General features: G+C 33.5%; 3 protein-coding genes and 1 long non-coding RNA gene across 8 annotated transcripts in view; 3 read left to right on the top strand and 1 right to left on the bottom strand.

The window, feature by feature from the left end:
* Nucleotides 1-1,850: 1,850 nt before the first annotated feature.
* The window catches only part of LOC149741858 (uncharacterized), a 54,663-nt gene continuing 37,220 nt past the window's right edge, over nucleotides 1,851-19,293 (top strand). Inside the window, exon 1 of the mRNA XM_089887483.1 lies at nucleotides 1,851-1,869. The gene's annotated coding sequence lies outside the window, so the exon portion shown is untranslated. The remainder of the gene's footprint in view (nucleotides 1,870-19,293) is intronic.
* On the bottom strand, nucleotides 2,223-5,227 carry LOC149741859 (uncharacterized). Its single transcript, XR_016386329.1, has 2 exons — nucleotides 2,703-5,227; nucleotides 2,223-2,653 (listed from the first exon to the last, which is right to left on the bottom strand). It is a non-coding gene; the product is annotated as an uncharacterized LOC149741859 (long non-coding RNA).
* On the top strand, nucleotides 7,600-10,078 carry LOC149741860 (uncharacterized). 3 transcript variants are annotated; one of them, XM_089877478.1, is made up of 9 exons: nucleotides 7,600-7,773; nucleotides 7,973-8,077; nucleotides 8,177-8,285; nucleotides 8,799-8,976; nucleotides 9,336-9,409; nucleotides 9,476-9,548; nucleotides 9,629-9,728; nucleotides 9,790-9,869; nucleotides 9,920-10,078. In XM_089877478.1, exons 1-9 carry the CDS (start codon nucleotides 7,716-7,718, stop codon nucleotides 10,028-10,030), a joined length of 888 nt encoding a protein of 295 aa, XP_089733604.1. In that variant the 5' UTR covers nucleotides 7,600-7,715; the 3' UTR covers nucleotides 10,031-10,078. The 3 variants fall into 3 exon arrangements, with proteins under 3 accessions (XP_089733604.1, XP_089733766.1, XP_089733687.1); XM_089877561.1 differs by having other exon boundaries at nucleotides 7,602-7,773; nucleotides 9,632-9,728; XM_089877640.1 differs by lacking the exon at nucleotides 9,629-9,728 and having other exon boundaries at nucleotides 7,601-7,773.
* LOC149741861 (uncharacterized) lies at nucleotides 10,512-14,319 on the top strand. Of its 3 annotated transcripts, none has more exons than XM_089877196.1 (11): nucleotides 10,512-10,692; nucleotides 10,781-10,933; nucleotides 10,994-11,129; nucleotides 11,189-11,278; nucleotides 11,435-11,533; nucleotides 11,604-11,708; nucleotides 11,891-12,075; nucleotides 12,571-12,769; nucleotides 12,958-13,177; nucleotides 13,238-13,334; nucleotides 13,405-14,319. In XM_089877196.1, exons 1-11 carry the CDS (start codon nucleotides 10,595-10,597, stop codon nucleotides 14,168-14,170), a joined length of 2,148 nt encoding a protein of 715 aa, XP_089733322.1. In that variant the 5' UTR covers nucleotides 10,512-10,594; the 3' UTR covers nucleotides 14,171-14,319. The 3 variants fall into 3 exon arrangements, with proteins under 3 accessions (XP_089733322.1, XP_089733404.1, XP_089733481.1); XM_089877278.1 differs by having other exon boundaries at nucleotides 11,435-11,524; XM_089877355.1 differs by lacking the exon at nucleotides 11,435-11,533.

The following is a 19,293-nucleotide window of genomic DNA, read 5'->3' on the forward strand; positions in this document are numbered from 1 at the left end:
CATATGAATATTAAATTTTCTAAAAATATTCGCGAAAATATAACTCACGCATACATCTATGTAGGTCACTAACATATCATTCCCCTTAAAAAAATAATTAATTTTAACTTTTTTTTAATTATGAATATTAATATTCGTCATAAAAACATATTTATAGAATTTTCGCATGAACCAGCTTAAAATATGTTATACCGCTACGTATTAGCTACAAAATGAAACATTAATTTCTTCAAAAAAATGGGGGCTTGGGTTCAGAATACAAACAAGTATGGTCATAACTCAAATCATATAAATATCAAATTTTCGATTTTTTGTGAAAATATAACTTACGCATACATCTATGTAGGTCACTAGGATGTCATTTCTGTCAAAAAATAATTAGTTTGAATTTTTTTTAAATTATGAATATTAATATTCGTCATAAAAACATATTTATAGAATTTTCGCACGAACCAGCTTGGAATATGTTATAGCGCTACGTATTAGCTACAAAATGAAGCTTTAATTTCTTCAAAAAATGCGGGCTTGGGTTCAGAATACAGACAAGTATGAGTCATAACTATAATTCCTTGTTCATATATTTTATTTGCACAAACGCTAAAATTATACGCACATAAATCGACGTAAATGTCATTCACAAAAATAAATAAATGCGGAAAAGTTTATGTACTGCACCACGGTTCTTTTTATACAAAAAGCATAGTAATACCATCTTGTTTCAAATTAAAATCGGAAATCTAATAGTTCCACTAAATAACTAAAAAGTAAAACATTAATTTCCTTAACTTGGTGCGGGGATGGGTGTCAAATATTGTGAAGAATATTCGTATAACTTATGTCACTTTACCGTTTATTGAATTTTTTTATTTAAACTTAAAAAACAAAAGTTATTTTTGTAACTAAACATTTGTTTTACAATAACATGTTGTTGTTGTTGTTCTAAGTGCAAGACATCCTGGCTCCATTTTGACTGCGTCGCTGAGGAAATACCTAGTGAGGCTAAACGTATCGGCGTTAAATGGTTTTGTATCAATTGTTCTGAATAATTTGTTTACTGCCTAACTATGTGTTTTCAATTATATTCTACAGGTATCCGACGATGATCAACGAACACACAACGAGGAGATCACTAAATCTTTGGTCACTATTCCTCACATTTTACTCTTCTATTAATTCTGCATCGTATCAGTTTGTAGAATAATAGAAGAGTAAAGTGTTTGGATTACAACTGCACAAAACTCCTTTCCTGGTGGAACTTACCAACAAAAAAAAACTCAAAAAAACTCTATAAATGCCAAAGATGAACACATTCGCCAATTTAAACTAATTTATCAGCCTTCCTTTAGTCCATTCATTGTCGTCTGATACAATTGGATCGAGCATATCAATTAAAGACCCTAATCTTAGAGGCTTTAAGAACAAAAAACCTTTTGTATTAATTGAAACAAATAAATTAAATTCTCGATGCTTCTATACTTACGTACGGATAGGATAAAGTAAATGGTGCGGCAGTCGAAGACTTTATTTAAATTCAAAGCATCACATTTGAATGTACGTATTTACTGTTTATTATATTACTTTTTATTACATGTATAATTTTTGCGTTCGTGCAAATAAAATATATGAACAAGGAATTATAGTTATGACTCCTACTTGTCTGTATTCTTAACCCAAGCCCGCATTTTTTTAAAGAAATGAAAGTTTCATTTTGTAGCTAATACGTAGCGCTATAACATATTCGAAGCTGGTTCGTGCGAAAATTCTATAAATATGTTTTTAGTTAGTACAGTGTCCAAATTTTAGGTTGGTGGCACCAGTAGAAGGTATCGAAAATGGCCACTACAATATCTGTATTCTAGGATCACCTTGGTACGTAATAGAGTGCCTACCATGGCGCCCTCTATAACAGGCCTGGACACCGTCGGCGCCTCTCTCGAAACTGGAGGCGGATGGTTTTGCAGCGCTTGTATGAATTGTAGACAGTTTTAATGAGTTATTTAACGAATTATAGCATTAGATAGTGTTTGCTCGTGGTTTTAGCAGTTAATCCAGTATGAATGTTTAATTTATTATTCAGTTTACGCGTATTATGTGTATAAAGTAGACAGTTGCTTATTTATAGTTGTGTTTAAGTAACGAATGGCCGCCGGTGTAAGATTTTCCAATCGCACCCATGAGGTTAATCTTAATACAATCATAAGGTTTTTTGATTAGGTAAGGTCTATCGCCAGGAGTTATATTATACATGCTCTGCTGCTGCACTGTGTTTCAAAAGTACAAAATTCAAAGAAATCTTAAAATGTACATACCACTCAAAAATGAACTCAAGTCATTTTATGGATCTTTTTTGCAGGTTCTTTACCTAAGTGAGGTGTAATTGACTTACACCATCTATTTGAAGAATGTTGCTGAGTGTGTGACAGTGAGGAATATTTATTTTAAAACTGTAATGGTCACTTACATGTTGAAAAATATTGAAACCCTTGTGTTAACTTACACACTGGAATCATCTTTATCAAAATCTGTGGCCCTCCAAATGTATTTCAACATTATGGCTAAAACTATTGGGGGTGTGGTAAAGAAGCAGCAAGAAATAGTCATAACAACGGTTTCGACCGTTCGTGCATTGGCGTACAGATTGTATAACTCCCACCTCGCTCAACAGAAATCGAACTCCAGCAGAAAAGTAATGACTCTATGACAAGTTCAGGTTACAGCTCAGTTTATTCGACAAAACGACATCAAGCTACAGATAACAGTGAGAACTGCAAAGGCATTACAAGGCCAAACTGCCAGCCCATACAGCATTGGAAGGGCTTATAAAAATGGCGAGAATTCAAAATGCAAGAAGAAGTATACACACAAGAAGAACATTATACAGCAAGGCAAAGTTTCTACCGCATTGTCACAGGAAAAAGTCTCTTGGCATTATTGATAAATGCAAGCATTGTCATACAGGGGTTACAGGAAACATATTGCATACACATTACGCCAGCTGGACAGATCACATTTCTTTGCCTTGATTCCAATGTTTGCATATTTCACCTAAGAATGTCAAGTCATCAGTGTTGTCAATCTTGGAAGTCATTCTGGTCAGTGTTTTTGTACTAGGGTACTTTCATATGATTCTCTTGGAGATGAAAAATAATCAAATGCCCCAGCAAGTGCCTCACCAGAATACACAAGCTTACCAACTAAATAAGCAGTTGCATTTGAATTTCTGTGAGAAGCATGTACGGCTTGGCGGCTTGCCACAACATTAACTGGATAATAAACTCCCTGTGCTATTCTTTGCCATCTGTCCAGCCAAAGAAGAAATTATAATTATAAAGGCAAGATAAAAACATTCATGATAAAAATCCTGTTAAATTTTGATGGCAAATAAAGGTACACTGGATATATCTTCCTGGACTGGTTGATGACAAAATTACAAATGAAATAATGGAAGCAGGGAAGGAATATTTGTTTAAGCGGTTGGAATTAAACTTTTGTGGACACACAATATGTTGTTACTTGGAATGGACTGCAGCCATCTTGACCTCTATTGGTTACATGTGGTAAACAGAAAATTGGTGTTTAGTCATCTGCATCTTAGTTTATATCCACTTGTACAACCTGTCACATAACCAGCCATACACATGATTTCTCACTATATCTTGCATACAAGCATTTTGTTATACATCTGACCTGTTTCAAAACTGACATTGCCTTTACCAGCATATACAAACCACAAAAGGGATAGCATTTATTTTTAATTTGACTCATCTTTTTATTGTACAAATGTAAATGTGTTTTTTTACAATGTAACCAAAAATAAACTCAAATGACAATTTCTAAATTTATGTGACTTGGTGCAACTCAACAGTTTAAGAAGGGAAAAGTTATCTTTAACTTTGCTTAGCCTTTTGCTTCGACTGTGTCAATCTGTCCTGCTATTCTACCTAAACCTAATACATCATTTCTCAAGTTTTTTTTAATAAAGCATGACAGAGGCCCCTCCTTGAGATTAATATTAGGATTATATGACAAAAAAAAAACAAATGGCAAAAAGGAATTTCGAAAAGCAAGCAGTCTACTTAAATTCAAAAATAAACTGGGAAGTGGTAGGTCTTGTAGTTCAGAGAATATTTATAGTTAGAAAAGTTTTGCTAAAACGCTCGTCTGACCTATACAAACATAGCTTCAGTAAAGATTTCACACTGGTGCCCAATCATACACATAATACACGCAAGCTAAATAAAAAAAAACACATTTATACTGTACTAACTGCTAGAACTTAGAGCAAACACTATCTAATACGATAATTCGTCAAATAACTCATCAAAACTGTCTACAATTCGTACAAGCGCTGCAAAACCATCCGCCTCCAGTTTCGAGAGAGGCGCCGACGGTGTCCAGGCCTGTTATAGAGGGCGCCATGGTGCCTACCAATGAATTTACACAATCCAAATGGTGTTTTCGACAGTAAATACTGGTCCGAACGACAGATATCATATATTAACTAGATAGCGCATCTTGTGTAAAATTGCTACTTTTTCTTATCGTTATCTCCGGTATAAACACCGCGTCTCTCGTTTCTTCGCTCTTTTAGTTTAACGCTCGCAATAATTCATTATGCAGCCGCTACAATATGAACAATATTAACTTCTAATATTACCTATAATACTGCGTGATTACGGTTTATCCAAATTCGCAAAAAACAAACGTCTTTAAGCGACGACAAGGTTAACTAGTGTAAGTTTGCATGTCAACACATGGTACAGGAGTTGTACAAAGCGTATTTACACATATTCTTTACCAAACTTTCAATCCTTATACGTCTTAAGTTTAATGAGTTATAATACCCAAATAAATGCATTCCATCTACTGCTCACACTCACCAATGGCGACTGAAACCCGCTTTGTTGGTTACTTTTGATTTGTTTTTGATCGATCTCAGTCGACCATTGTAGTGATAGGACTAATTAATACCATGCTAATTAGTTTATTAAGAATTTGTGCGGAAAATAGTCTCGCAAAAAAACAATAACAAGAACAAGAGACCTAAGCTCTAATGTATGGGCACGTATAATTTAAACATTAAAATAGATGATATCGGTTAAAAAACACCGGGTGGTCTCACTGCTGCTATTGTGAGTCCAAAATCAAGCAAACACCCTGAATTTTCAATGTGTTTATACAATTATGTTTTGCTGCAAGCGTAAAATGGCTTACATTTACCCTGTCAAACATCTTTAAAAAAAATGTATCAGACAGCCCATAGGGTTTAAACGAACTTGTTAAGTTTTGTTTGCGTTTTCCTTTTTGTGGGAAGGTGTAAAATAGCTTTTGATAATCTTTTAATAATTTTTTTTTGCAAAATAATATAAAAATTACCCTTATTAAATGACTAAAATGTAACCGGTCCGTTTAATTATTGCAAGTTCGCTATGTCCACAATATTCAGTTCACTATGTCCGATACGGCGGCTACGTCCGCTATGTGCACCATGTTTGCTATGTCCACTATGTAGTGAATATCGTGGACATAGCGGACATGTACTAATTAAAGGGACCCAAATTTCACAAATTACCCGCTTCTAGGTCTTGTTTTTGACTTTTTTTTCAAAACAGAAAACAAATTACCAATGTGTTTTAGACTTTCTAACCTTTAAATTTGTTTTTAAGTCCAAGCTTTACCTAAATTTACTTTTTACGTAACATTCGATTGGCTGTAGGAGATATAGTACAATGGGGGAAGATGGGACACTTAAGCACATATTGCCAAATATTTCCAAAATCAAAATAGATGACGGTTTTTGGGTAATACCACGAATTAGTACTATCATTCCTTTATTAATTGACACTAACTTAATAAAATATAATAAAACACACGAGGAGTTATTTAGCGATCCACACAACGGGTGAAATTTTACAAATTCGAAAACACACAGGATAAGATAGGACAGTTTAAAATCGTTATTAATTTTGATTATTAAGTGTATTTATAAATAGGAATATACGTAAATAACACGAAATAATACTGTACGCTTTGAAAGTTAGGTTAAACATTCTTTTTCGTGCCCTACTGCTATAGTTTTTAATATGTTACCTATACATTATATTATTGCATAACAATTGGTATTGTTTGAACGACAATGGGTAATGTTCGAACATGAATGGATAAATATTGTATCCTACAAATGTATATGAACTTGTAATAACAGAAAATTGATTATAACTATTGATAAAGTTTTTATTTTTGCTACAAATTGGGTATTACTACTCTGTTTTTGGCACAAGCCACTTCTCATAAATTATCACCAAGTGCAAATGACCAAATTTCGAATATATTTTCAAAATAACTTTTTATTATTTCAGTATCTTATAGTTGAAAACCCCCTGAGGTATAAATTACTCAATTAAAAGAAAATCTATCAAAGTATGGCAATGAAAACATACAAAACTATAATGTGGGGGAAGATGGGACTCTAAATTTGAAATATATTTACATTAGCAGTATTCTGCAACTTGTAGTTAACCTACCGAGTTAAACAAGCTGTGCTAGTTTCTTTGCCATGTAAACTTCAGATATATAACGTTAAACCAATATTTTTTTGTTGTTTTTATCTCAAATTAAAGTCATATTGACCCCTGCCTATTTTCTTTATGCTTATATCTCAGTGTTTTTTTTTACAAAACTAAAACTAGTTTTATGAGACAAAATCAAACTGTACAAAATATTCAAGCTTGTTTTGTGAAGCTATGAAACTAGTTGAATAGTTCGCACACGCAAACTAAAAAAATTCATCGGCTTTACTATGATTTAGCGAACATTAAAAAATAGCACCTTACTATTTCGCATTTCTTTACCTGTTCAAAGTATACTGTTTCTATTTTACATATTTTTTTAATGTTTAAAAACAGTAATCAGCTTTGACGGGCGTTTTATAAAGTGATAACACTGTCGAATAACTCTGTAACCTTATTTTCCTGATTATAATTAAATAGGGCATGTAAAAAAATAAAAAAAGTCTCGTCTGACAAAGTGTCCCATCTTTCCCCACCCTACTATATATTAAAAAAACAACAATCGGCTTTGCGGGGTTTATAAAGTCGTGGCAATACTGTTAAATAATTCTGTATTATTATTTTTCTAAATGTCATTAAATAGGGACCCGTAAATAAAAATTAAAAAAGTCTTGTCGGACAAAGTGTCCCATCTTCCCCACCCTACTGTATAGACTGTATTGTTGGGTGGGGGAAGATGGGACACCTTTTCTTTCCATTTTCTCGTCCCAATTGGGAGTTGACATAAAACTAATTTTACAAAACCTTATCCTTACGACTCCCATAGACAGTTGTTAATTGTTTAAAACACGTACATAATATATGTTATGTGCCAAAGGTGTGCCGTCTTCTCCCAACCTAGTATATGTTAGACTAGAAACTGTACCTATTTTACATTAATAAGGTTTATCGTTCACAATTCTTCTTGTATAAAATCAATGTAGTTTACTCTTTTTACGTTCTGTGTTTTTGCGACATCTACACATAATTAGAAAAAGTGCCCTCCGTAATGTGCCCAAGGCTAATAAAGCAACGTGTCTGTAACCAATCCAGTGCGCACACAGTACCATCATCCGCAAATAATCTAGAAACAAGTTTAGAACAGGCTAGACATGTACCACTTCTGATGAACGATTAGTTTTGTTTTAGCTTTTGTAAAATCCGAATATGGTAATTTGTTTGAGACAATTTGTGCTTGTTTTGATATACGGATGTACGTTTGCAAGTAAGTGGTAAATAATAGTAGTTTCCAAACGCGATTTATATACACAGCTGTTTATTGTTGTTTTAACGCCTAAACAAGTTAGATTTTGCCTTAAGTATCAACAATAATATTTTTCAATTACCTTTAACTATTTTAAAATTTCCAATCGCATAACCGAATTTTATTTTTCAAAAAACTTTTGTGAAATATTTATTTGTAGGAGGAATATGTACGGATACGGCAGTGCTTGGATATTGTACAGCGAGTGTGTGTTCCAATCAACAAGCACGTTCGGTGTGCTTACGTACATGTGGTTTCTGTCTCGGTAAGGAGATAGAAAAGGCACATTTTTTAGCAATCAATATTTCAATTGTTTTTTTTGTTTGTGTGTTTTTTGTTTTTTTTATTTTGTATTTACAAACAGATTCTCAAGGTGGAGCACCTGCATTTGCACAACCTCCACCAAATGTAAATGTGATGAGTCGGCCTGAAAATAATTACAATGGTCATTCAATCAACAACGAAAAAACAAAGTATGTTTATAAGTGGATGTTACTGAGAATGTTAAAATAAATGGGCACGTAAGTGGTTTTATAGATCCCTTTTAGACGAACAATTGTTATTGTTGTTATTTGGGCGACTCTTTCTACATATATCAAGGCTATATTCTATTATCTTGTCCCATTTGGTGGTAAACAAAAAAAAACATGAAAGTAATTTAAATTTCTATTTTCCGCACAACTGCCATAAACCGTTGTTATTTGTTTAGAACACAATCAGGATATTTGAATAGTGTGTGCTAAGGGTGTCCCGTATTTTCCCACCCTATAATATGTTAACATTACCTTCTAACAATACGTAATTACCGTGTAAATGTGTTCTACCCACTGCTAAACGGCAGCTTAAACCCATAATATGGTTATAACAAACTTGTTTTTGATCAAGCTTAGCCGATCGTGGTAGTGAAAGGGTTATTAAACTTTATATTAATTATATTACGCGCACATTTATTAGAGGTGTGATGTTTTGGTATTTACCTGTTGTAGTCCTTTGGCCGCCCCAGCACTTCCTATGTGGGCAGTAATCCTCATTGTGGTCGTCCTAGTTGTTCTCTTCACAACCTGCGTTTGCACTTACTTTCATTGCAAACGAAAACGTAAGCTAAAAAGGAATAATCGAAACGTGGAATATCCCAAAGACACAAACAACGAATCCTATAACCAGGTATGTGTAACTTAAAATAGTGTGTAACATACTTGACATAATTTTTATTTATCTGTTCAAACACAGCAGCAAGTTTCAAATAAATTAAAATAACGAAAATATAAAATTAGCACCATAACAAGCGGTAAAACACGCTAGGGTAACAACTTCTTGGGCAAGGTTCACAATATACTGTTTAATGTGCATACTTATAAATTAAAGAATTATCACATATATGTGAATATATTACCATGGCCTGAAACTGACAAACATTCAGCGTTTAACACATTAATACACGAAATGTATGATGTAAATAAAAACAAAGAAAACATTATGTCTAATAACTCTACAAAGAAGGAATAACGCTTAAATATTTGTAGCACAACAGTCTGAGATCGAATGATGTGCCACTTGGTTGGATGATTAACCATCATACCGGGGAGTTTTTGGACAGGTAAAATTTATTAAGCCATCATCGGTATATACTATTCATGTTTAAACACAACTTGTTGTTTTACAGCAACGGAACCGGTGAAAAGGCATATTGGCAGCAAAATAACTTAAACGAATCAGTTCGACCCGACAACGCAAAGGTGCTGAATATTAACAGCATTTCCTTTTTTAATCATTACCTAGAATTTGAAATTTAAATCATTACCTAGAATTTGTTTAGCAGAAAAACATTAACGTGATTTACAACGATACACAAACAATAAAACGAAAAGCTCCTCCTCCTCCTTCTCCTCCTCATCCTCCTTCTCCGCCACCCAAAAGTAAAATATTGTAAAAGTTTAAAAACATTGATTTGTTGCAAGTTATTTTAATTAATTTCAGCCTATGAATCATTGCAATACACAAGTGAAAGATCTGGAAATAAAAGTCAAACGGAAGTTTCTGCAAATTCTTCTGATGAAGTAAGATAGGTTATTTGAACTAATATATTTCTAATATGTTTTATTTTTAGAACTCCGCAAATCATGTGGAAAATTTAAACGGAAGTACAAAGTCTGAAAATATTGCAGGCAAGCTGTTTTTTACTTTAGTTTTAAATAGTTCACTTTTATCTATTCTTTAAAAGCGTGTATTTCTCGAACTTTGTTGGGTTGTGGGGATACTGTCGATTAATACTGTAACTTTTGTTTTTATCTATCATCAGATTTAAATAAAATTCCCATTTACCCCATTCTACTACATTATGAACAACTTTTTCTCATAACAAAAAATGAATCTGTGGTTTGCAGTGATGCAAGTTGGATTTTGTAAACGAATTCTAAGCCGTAATATTTTTGCCAACTCTATGCCATATTAGCTGTTGATATTAAAATTAATAAACTATAAACATATTAAGTAACAGCTTTAAACACGTACAAACTTGTGATAGTCGGCTGACAAAACGAAAGCATTTTTCTTAACAAATTATGAATAAAAAAATGATAACCGGTAATTCAATTTGTCTTGACCATTTTGTTAAGTGATGTTGATCCGAAAATGTATATGGACTATGACACCTCTATAGTAGAGAGATATTTAAAATCAGAATTCTTCCTGTTGCCGTATAAAACAAAATTATCTGAACATTATAGGACACAATGTTGAAGAACAACGCTCGCCTCCGCGTACCCTACCAAGAACGAAGAGCATGCCACTTTCTTTACCCCAACCTGCCAATTCTAAATCTTCAATATTATGTGAAAGTGGTTTGTGCAAGAATAACACATTGGAGACGATTTCTCGACGGTAATTTCTGCATAAACATATTTAATTCTCAAGATTTTTCACTGTGACCTTTATTTTTGATTGACAATTATATATTACTTTTGGTCAGGGTATCTAGCGATACGAACACCTACACAGATAATAATGTGTATGGGGCATCTTCAGTAGACGAAACGTCAACATACCAACTATGCGGTATACTTCAAGACTGGAAACAACATTTATCAGCTCAAAAAAGCGAATTGCAACATTATTACAAAAGGTAGGCTACTCCAAACTTTGCATAATGTTAGAAAATATAGTTTGATTTAATAATGTTTAGTATGGTATCTGCTTTGGAAAGAGACGCCGTTGAACCAATTGATAGTGCCTCGAATGTTGGACATTATGATGAAAGCGTACCATCAGAATTGAGTTTTAGGCGGTTAAACGAACAAAGTTCATCAGAATATACGGGGGTAGGTCGATTTCTGTAACTGAAAAACAGCGATCCTAACTAACAAAAAAATGATTTTAGGTAAGAGGTTCTACTGTGTTGTCGGATGGAACCTTATTAGTATTGGGTGATTATGATTGTCATGCAAATGACATTAAAAGGCAAGAAAGGGTGAGCAATAACAAATAACAATAAGTGACCAAAGGCTTAAAGTAATTATTAAGTGTCTTGTCCAAACTAAATAATAATAAATGCAATTATGTTTCGTTGCTATAAATAGTAGTTTTAATAAAAGTAGTTTTAATAAAATCATATTATACCAAAAAGGTAATACAGCAAATCAAGTTGAAAATTGCTGATCTTGAAAGTCTTTTAGACAACACCAGAAACATTTCTTGTGATCCCGATGATGACACTGTAAGCAATGTGAGATTCAGGTCTTTTTACTTTAGAATACATTCGTAGATCTAACAGCAAAATATTTATTATTGTGCAGGAATCAATGTATATGGCGTCACCACCCTATCGATCATATTCACTTGCTCAAAATACTGTTGTAAATAAACCAACGGCAAGAAAAACCATCATTCATACCATTAATGTAAGTTATTTCTTGTGTTTACACTATATGTTAACCAGATCATTTTAAACCAAGTTATAACTTAATAGGGGATTATGTAATAAACGTTTAATTTTATTAGCAGTAAGTCTATACTTGACCAAAAAAATGTAAGCCTAATAGGTATGTGACCAGTAATAGTTACAAATGATTATGTTTATAAGGGTCTTGTTTCAAAACTGAATAATGAAGACAGAGAGTGCTGCTTTAACATGATCAACGGAGTTTTAATAGAATCTCGTAATCATAGAGGAATGGCTATGAGAGAAAAAAATGTTAACCAAACTGTTGTTACTCGATTGGCTCGACAAATCCATCATGTTATGAGAGACGCTATTCATCCGGAACAGTAAGATTACGCATGATTGCTTTTAAATAAAATGTATAGTGGTGTGGGGGCCGTTGGGACACATTTTAACTTTATTTTCTCGTCCAATGTAGTAGTAAACAAGGAACTTTCAAAGAATTATAAAACTATATGCTCAAGACTCTCATAGACCGTTGTTAACAAAACACGATCAGAATATTCGGATATTATGCGCCGAAGGTGTCCCATCTTCCCCCATCCTACTATATAGTAGAACACCGGATGGACGGTACTCGTGAGACGTGCCCTTTTAAAAACTCTCATTTTCCGGTACCCTTTCAATGATAGACGAATAATGTTAGTGTTATTCGACAGTATTCTCAAGGCCCAACAAAAAAGTGGTCAATACTATATACCATTGTTAAGTATTAAATTTGTTAAGCAATGCTGAATAAAACACGTTCTATATCAAAAAAGCAAAAATCTTTCCCACTCTACTATATTTATATAAACTTTTCATAAAACATACCTTTTTAGGCAGACCGATATTTTACTTGCCGTATATGCAGCACGTAACTTAGTGGACAGGCTGTCTAAAAGTGCTAAAATGGAAACATTCTTCTTGCATTCTGTTCCTTCTCTACAAACTATCGGACTACAGTTGGTCGAAAATGTTGAACAACTTTTTCAAATGTCAAACCATCTAAAAAAACAGGCAGTTTCCTACAAAAAACAGGTTAAGAATGAATTATATTTTGTAGATTGCTTTCAATATGCGGTTACTAAATACTAATCGCACTACATTGTTATTTGAAGCTTTAATGATGACGCATCTATTATTTTATGCAATACAGGTGCCCTACGCTAAAGCAGGCAATTTTGACATGTTAAGTAAGTTTTTGTTATACTAGTTTTGTTTTACAGGACATTTTCCGGTTTGTTCAATTATTTATTAGGATCGCACAAAAGATAATGGCGCTTTCTTACACTTTGGTATCGGAATGCTATCACGCAATGAACTTGGAAACGAGAGAAACAGTTCCAATAAATCACACGAGGAAACAAATCCGACAAAACTTAAATTCTCAAAAAATATCAATTTTAAACAACGAACTTACAAACTTGGAACAACTGTTAAAATCAGGTAAATTCTAAAAACATTAAAAATATCCACATGTGTTTATCTTACATCGCATGTACTTAGGAGATCCCATGGTTGCCCAACTGTCTGCTAATGAAGGTCCAGTAGTTGAAAGCTCTTGCGATAACCTTAGTGATTCTGACATGGAATCCGTTACTAGGTTAGTATTCCGATACAAAAAAAAACTTTTGTAAAAATACGTCATTTTATTCTTTGTTTTACCTTTTTAGCTGTTCAACGTGCATATCAAATGAAACACAGAAACCCGTAAAACGAGCAAGAAATCCGTATTTGTTTCCTGGTGGTCCCGATAGTGTTGATCAAAATGTACAACCAAGCTCTTTTCAGTCACATTCCGTCGTTATTGACAATAATCGGCTACCTACTAGACCAGTTAAAAATAGTTTGCCAGTAAATCCGTACAACAGACAACCTGAAAGTGGCACAGATGTAAAAGAAGCATATTTAAAGGGCAACAATTTTTCAAATCAAACCAGCACACATTTTTTCGAAAGTGATCGAATGCATCAAGTGGAGGCATCTGAGCATTTGTTATATGCAAAGCAATTAAACCAACTCGTACGCTCTAAGCCAAAGGAGTCTCGCATGAGATACGATGTTGGTACTACAGAAATAACTGAATGTAAGAAAAATGTTTGCGGTGACTTAAACACATATGCTGAAACTAAAATAGACGAATCTTTGCCCAAACAAATCAAAAAGGAAAAACAACATACAAATGTAAAAAAGGAAACTGTCAGTTCAAGTTATAATAATAACGAAACATTTTGCTCTGGTGATGGAAGTCAGTTGAATCAAACAGAACCCAAAGAAGACTCTGCTTTTTGTGTGAAAAAAGGAGAGGAGGGCGATTATGACGCACCTTGTACTTTATCTATGAAAGGCGAATTATCTGAAGGTACAGAGCACGAAGTTGCTAAAAATCCAGACCTTAAATTGAAACTGAAGAACGAAAGAAACGTTTTGGAAGAATAAGAATCTGAATCTGACAATCTGTAACTAACGATGTTAAGCCCTAAACATATTGAGCGTGGGAATACTTTAGTTTATAAATTGCCATTGCTTTTAAAAAAGTGTACCTATAGATTGTTTATATAAAATGTAAATAAATCATTTACCTTAAAGGATTTTAATTAAGCTAACATAGTATAAGAGTGATGGAAGACGGACATTTAAGCACACATCTCTCACTATAATCCATTATTATTTCATGAATAGAATTTTTACAAATATTATTACAACAATAATAGCTTTCGGCGCTGTGGCGTAGTGGTTAGCGTGCCTGCCTGTAACCATTAGGTAATGGGTTCAAGGCTCGTCGCTGCTACCATTGTGGGCGTATGTGTCCTTGGGCAAGACACTTAACGGCAATTGCTCCAACCCAGTGGTTACTAATGGGTTGTCCAAATTATCAGTCATACATAAAAAAATGAAAAAAATCTAAAAAAAATAATCACTCACAAAGTAACATACATGGTAACTTGTAAGCTGTCACGAGGTGTTAAACCCGTGTGATAACGACTGTCGTTTTCCGGCCACGCGAGGATAAAGTAAGTTACATTCATTCATTCATTCATTCAGCTTATATAAGGATGTGTAAAAATTGAGTATACAGGTCATTATAATATTCGTATGGTCCAATTAAAACCTTAATAAAAATCAACCCAAAATAGGGGTAAGATGTTACAAAAAAGGTTTAAATTTTCCAGTTGCAATTGCTGTGTGTGGTTTATGATAACACAGCTTTAAACTGCTAGTATCAGTTAAATGATTCCTTAAAGTTGATTGGATCTTTAACACCCGCTATTCGCAGAATCGCTATTTCAGCATTTGCATACACTTATCATGCAGGGGGTATATGTTCCATGTTGCAATATTACCTCGGCTCTGTATCAACCAATCCGACAAACTTATAACACGTACCTATGTAGCTAAAAGGCATATAGTAGGGTGGGGAAGACGGCACGGAGGGCAAATCGGGGTTTTAAAATATCTCCCTTTACGAGTATACCCCCTTCATACTACTTTCCGAATTTACCCACCTGTGCTAGTTTCTTTGCCATGTAGACTTTATATATACTTTAACTCTAACACATTTGCTTGTGTTTTAACTCAAATTAAGATCATATTGACCCCTACCTATTAAATTGACCTCTACCTATTAAATATTTAAAAACAGTAATCGGCTTTGACGCGCGTTTTATAAAGTCGTGATAATATTGTCGTATAATTTTGTAAAAGTGTCCCACCTTCCCCCATTGTACTATAGCTTTCTGCGATATTTTACGCTAAAAAGCGCTTAACTGTTCTTCTAAAATGCTTTACGCCAACAACGTCTATTTTGCGATGTTTAGTGACCCGTAAACAGAAATTAATACATTGATAAACTAAATGTTTAAAATTGACAATAAATGAACAATTTGAAAACTGTGTTACCAAGGTTAGAAAACAAAATACCAGCGAGACTGCATGTTTTATTTTTTAGAACCTTTGGTGGAAACTTGTTTCTGTCTATTTACTATATTTGATTTTTCCCCTTTGTATAATCTTACCGGTTTCAGATCTTCTTGTCCATAGTTCGGAAGTTATTCTCTATAATTAATATGAAAATAAATAAATAAATAAATTATTCGACTTTTCTGTTTCTGTTTCTAGGCCTACATATGATCCAGCTCATGCAATGCCAGTTAATGGATTGATGTAAGTTTCCACGTATATCTCTGACACCATGTCAATCCGCTACTATGCTTTATAGCAATAAGCAATAAAGTTGCTAAGTACATAGTTTATAAGTTGATCGTCATGGTGCCAAAAAGCTACAGTGAACACGTTTTTCCAAAAATGTTACAAAAGTTTTAATGCCACAGAGGCCACTCAGGATATCTGACAATAGTAATATAAACGGTGCAAAATACCTCGAAATCTTGATCTATATTTTTCCACAACTAATTTAACAAACCAAACTTAGTTTTCGTCCATCCATATTGCTGTTACGCTATTGATTTTCTTTATTCTTGTTCCTACGAATCTGTAGTGGTTTAATAACGTGTATAAGAGCAATTAAGGTCCACTTCAAGACCGTCCAGTACATACAGCCAGTATGTGGTCTCATACCATTTCAGAATCAAAGCAACCTAATACCGAGAATATATTAAATATTAAACTCCCTTTGGTTTCACAACAGGCGGTTTACTTAGTTGTCATGTCAACACAGCCACGAACTTTGTAAAATTGATTTAATTCTCTCCACCGCATAACTGCTAACACGTTAGAACTTCTGTGCTCAGTTTATCTTTTGTACCTATGGCAACACTAAACGTGTTTAATTTTTTGTTTTTTTTTTAATAGAGAAATATAATTGAAGAAAAACATATATAAAACCACCCTAAAACATTCCAAAAATCGTATCTACGCTTACAGCACCCATTAAAAAGAAGCAGTGTTGATTAATTTACAATTTATCACAACTTACTTTGTATAAATAAACCGATTCAAACAACATTTCCTACATTTATCGAATTACCTAAGGTTTAAATTAACTGGAATAACTATCAGACTATACTTTATACTTGCAAGAACACACGGTTGACTGATATCAAAATAACGCGTCTCAAAGAATGTACACCGAGCTTTTAGTCCACGGTTTCGATCCGCACAACAACTGTCTACGGGCTGATGGGCGAACTAACTCCATTATCACGGGATTCGATTTTTATTGATCGCAGACCGTAGTCTGGGCGATGGGCAGTGCCTACAAAACAACTATCAGCCAAAACGCTAAGGCAATATCTACATAGATTTTCCTGCTGTCAAACCTTCCGTCAACCAGATGCTCCAAAAATCAGCATAATATAAAGGAAATGCGGCCACTTATAGTAAGAATAATTTAAAAAATTCACTACACAGGTTGCAATTTAAATTCAAGTAACATGTCAATTTAACAGAACATACAAAACCATAAAAAAAATTGCAACCTTTTGTTAGGAAACCTTTTGTTTCCAAATCTATTTACATTTTAAAAATTTGAACGCTATAAAGATCACGCTTGGTTGGACATTTTTAGTTTGTTGGGTAAATCTATGTTTTCGATTCCAACAGCATATAGTTATTTTACCGGAATGGACGCATGAATTCGTAGAAATTAAACTGTTCGCACCAACTGTTTGTTTCGAACAAACAATTAACAATTACAGTTTTAACAACGCTTATATATAGGCGTCGGTTTAACCAGGAAAAGGCTGTTGTCCCACATTCATGCGATGTTACAATACATTACAATAAATATTCGCGTGAATCTTACTTATTGTTCTTAAATGATAAATATTTATTTAAATTAAGTTACATATGCCATTGCTATTATTATCAACGAATAACAAATCCCGAATTGTGCATTTCATCAACCAACTACAATTTAAAGCAAGAGCATATAAAGCCCGAATAAAAGAAACGGGTGAATTATAATATTATATATTAGGAACCACGTAAATACACATTTAACACCAAAATTACCTTTTTCAACAATCATTAAATTACTGTAGGATCGATATATAGTATGGGGCGGGGGAAAGACGGGATTCGGGTGCAAACGGGACTGTTTTTAGCTTTTGAAACAATGTTGTATTCCGAATTTTACCACCGAATTTTAACCCTATAACAACAATAACCGTTGACGCGCAATTTCTTGGACCGTGGGAATACTGTCGAATAATTCTGTAACGTTTGTTTTTGTCTGTAATTAAATGGGTATACCCGTTAAAGAAGATTGTTAAGAAAAAGAACGTCTTACGCCGAGTTCCGTCTTTCCCAACCCACTATATGAGAAAATAAACAATATTGCAAACTTTGGTTGGTTAGTTAGTAATTCAATAAGTTATATATCATGGGTATTTTCTTATATTTTCTACGAGTGTAAGAAGAGAGCGCAGCCCTTGCAGACAATCTATGACAAAATCTATATCTCGTGCACAAAAACTATATCGTTTAGAAAGTTGATACACTGTTTCGTCGCTCCGCCAGAATGGAATCGATATTATTGTCACTAGCGCTTGATGACAGAAAATGTGAGTGTAATTGCCCGGTTAGTCATGTCTAAGCGGTATTGAAAAATATTTATTTATTTTTCCTTAATAGTACTACCAATTCTTTATTAATTGACAACAATTCAAAAAAAATATCTTAAAACACACAAGGAGTTATTTAACTATCAGCAACAGTTGAAATTTTACAAATTCGAAAACACACATATAAGATAAGATGGCAGTTTAAGATCATTGTTATTTTGATGAATAGTGGTTTTATCATTAGGAATTCAAGTAAATAACACGAAACAATGCTGTACGCTTTGAAAACCTAACTCATAACCATTCTCTTTCTTGTCTTTATACAATAATATAATGTAGGTAAACATGTTAAAAACTATAGCAGTGCGGCATGGAAAAGAATGTTAAAACTTAATTTTTAAGCGTACAATATTATTTTGTGTTATTTACGTGTATTCATAATAATAAATTCAGCCATTATTAATCAAAACTAACAATGATTTTAAACTGTCCTGTCTTACGCAGTGTGTTTTCAAGTTTATAAAATTACACCTGTTGTGCGAACGGCTAAATTACTTGTGTGGTTTAATGTATGTATTTGAATTATTTTATTTGATTTTGAAAATAGTTATGTTCTTAAGTGTCCCATCTTTCCCCAACTAAAAGTTTTATGAGAATAAATTGAACTGTACGATATACTTTACTTCTTTATGAATCTGTTAAATTAGTTTAATCGCTCACACTCGCAAACTACCAAACTCCATCGGCTTTACCAAAGTTAGTATAGACCAAGTTAGGAAACGGATTGTAAAACAAAGAGTCTTGTTATCCATTGTCGCGCGTCTATGACGTCATAGACGCCACCATTACGGAGCCCACAGCATAGCATTTTATCATTGCTGGGTGCTGTTTTTCGTTTAAATATTGCGATTTTTTAAAAACCAAGCACTTCTGCGCGTAAAAATGGCTTTCTACTAATGTTATATCTTATCACAATAATAAACCTCACAAAAATAATCAACTTTTATTGAACACTCAATCGATTAAAGAGTAAAAAAC

Source organism: Ciona robusta, chromosome 1, assembly GCF_009617815.1.
Source record: "Ciona robusta chromosome 1, ASM961781v2".
NCBI classification, from domain to species: domain Eukaryota; kingdom Metazoa; phylum Chordata; class Ascidiacea; order Phlebobranchia; family Cionidae; genus Ciona; species Ciona robusta.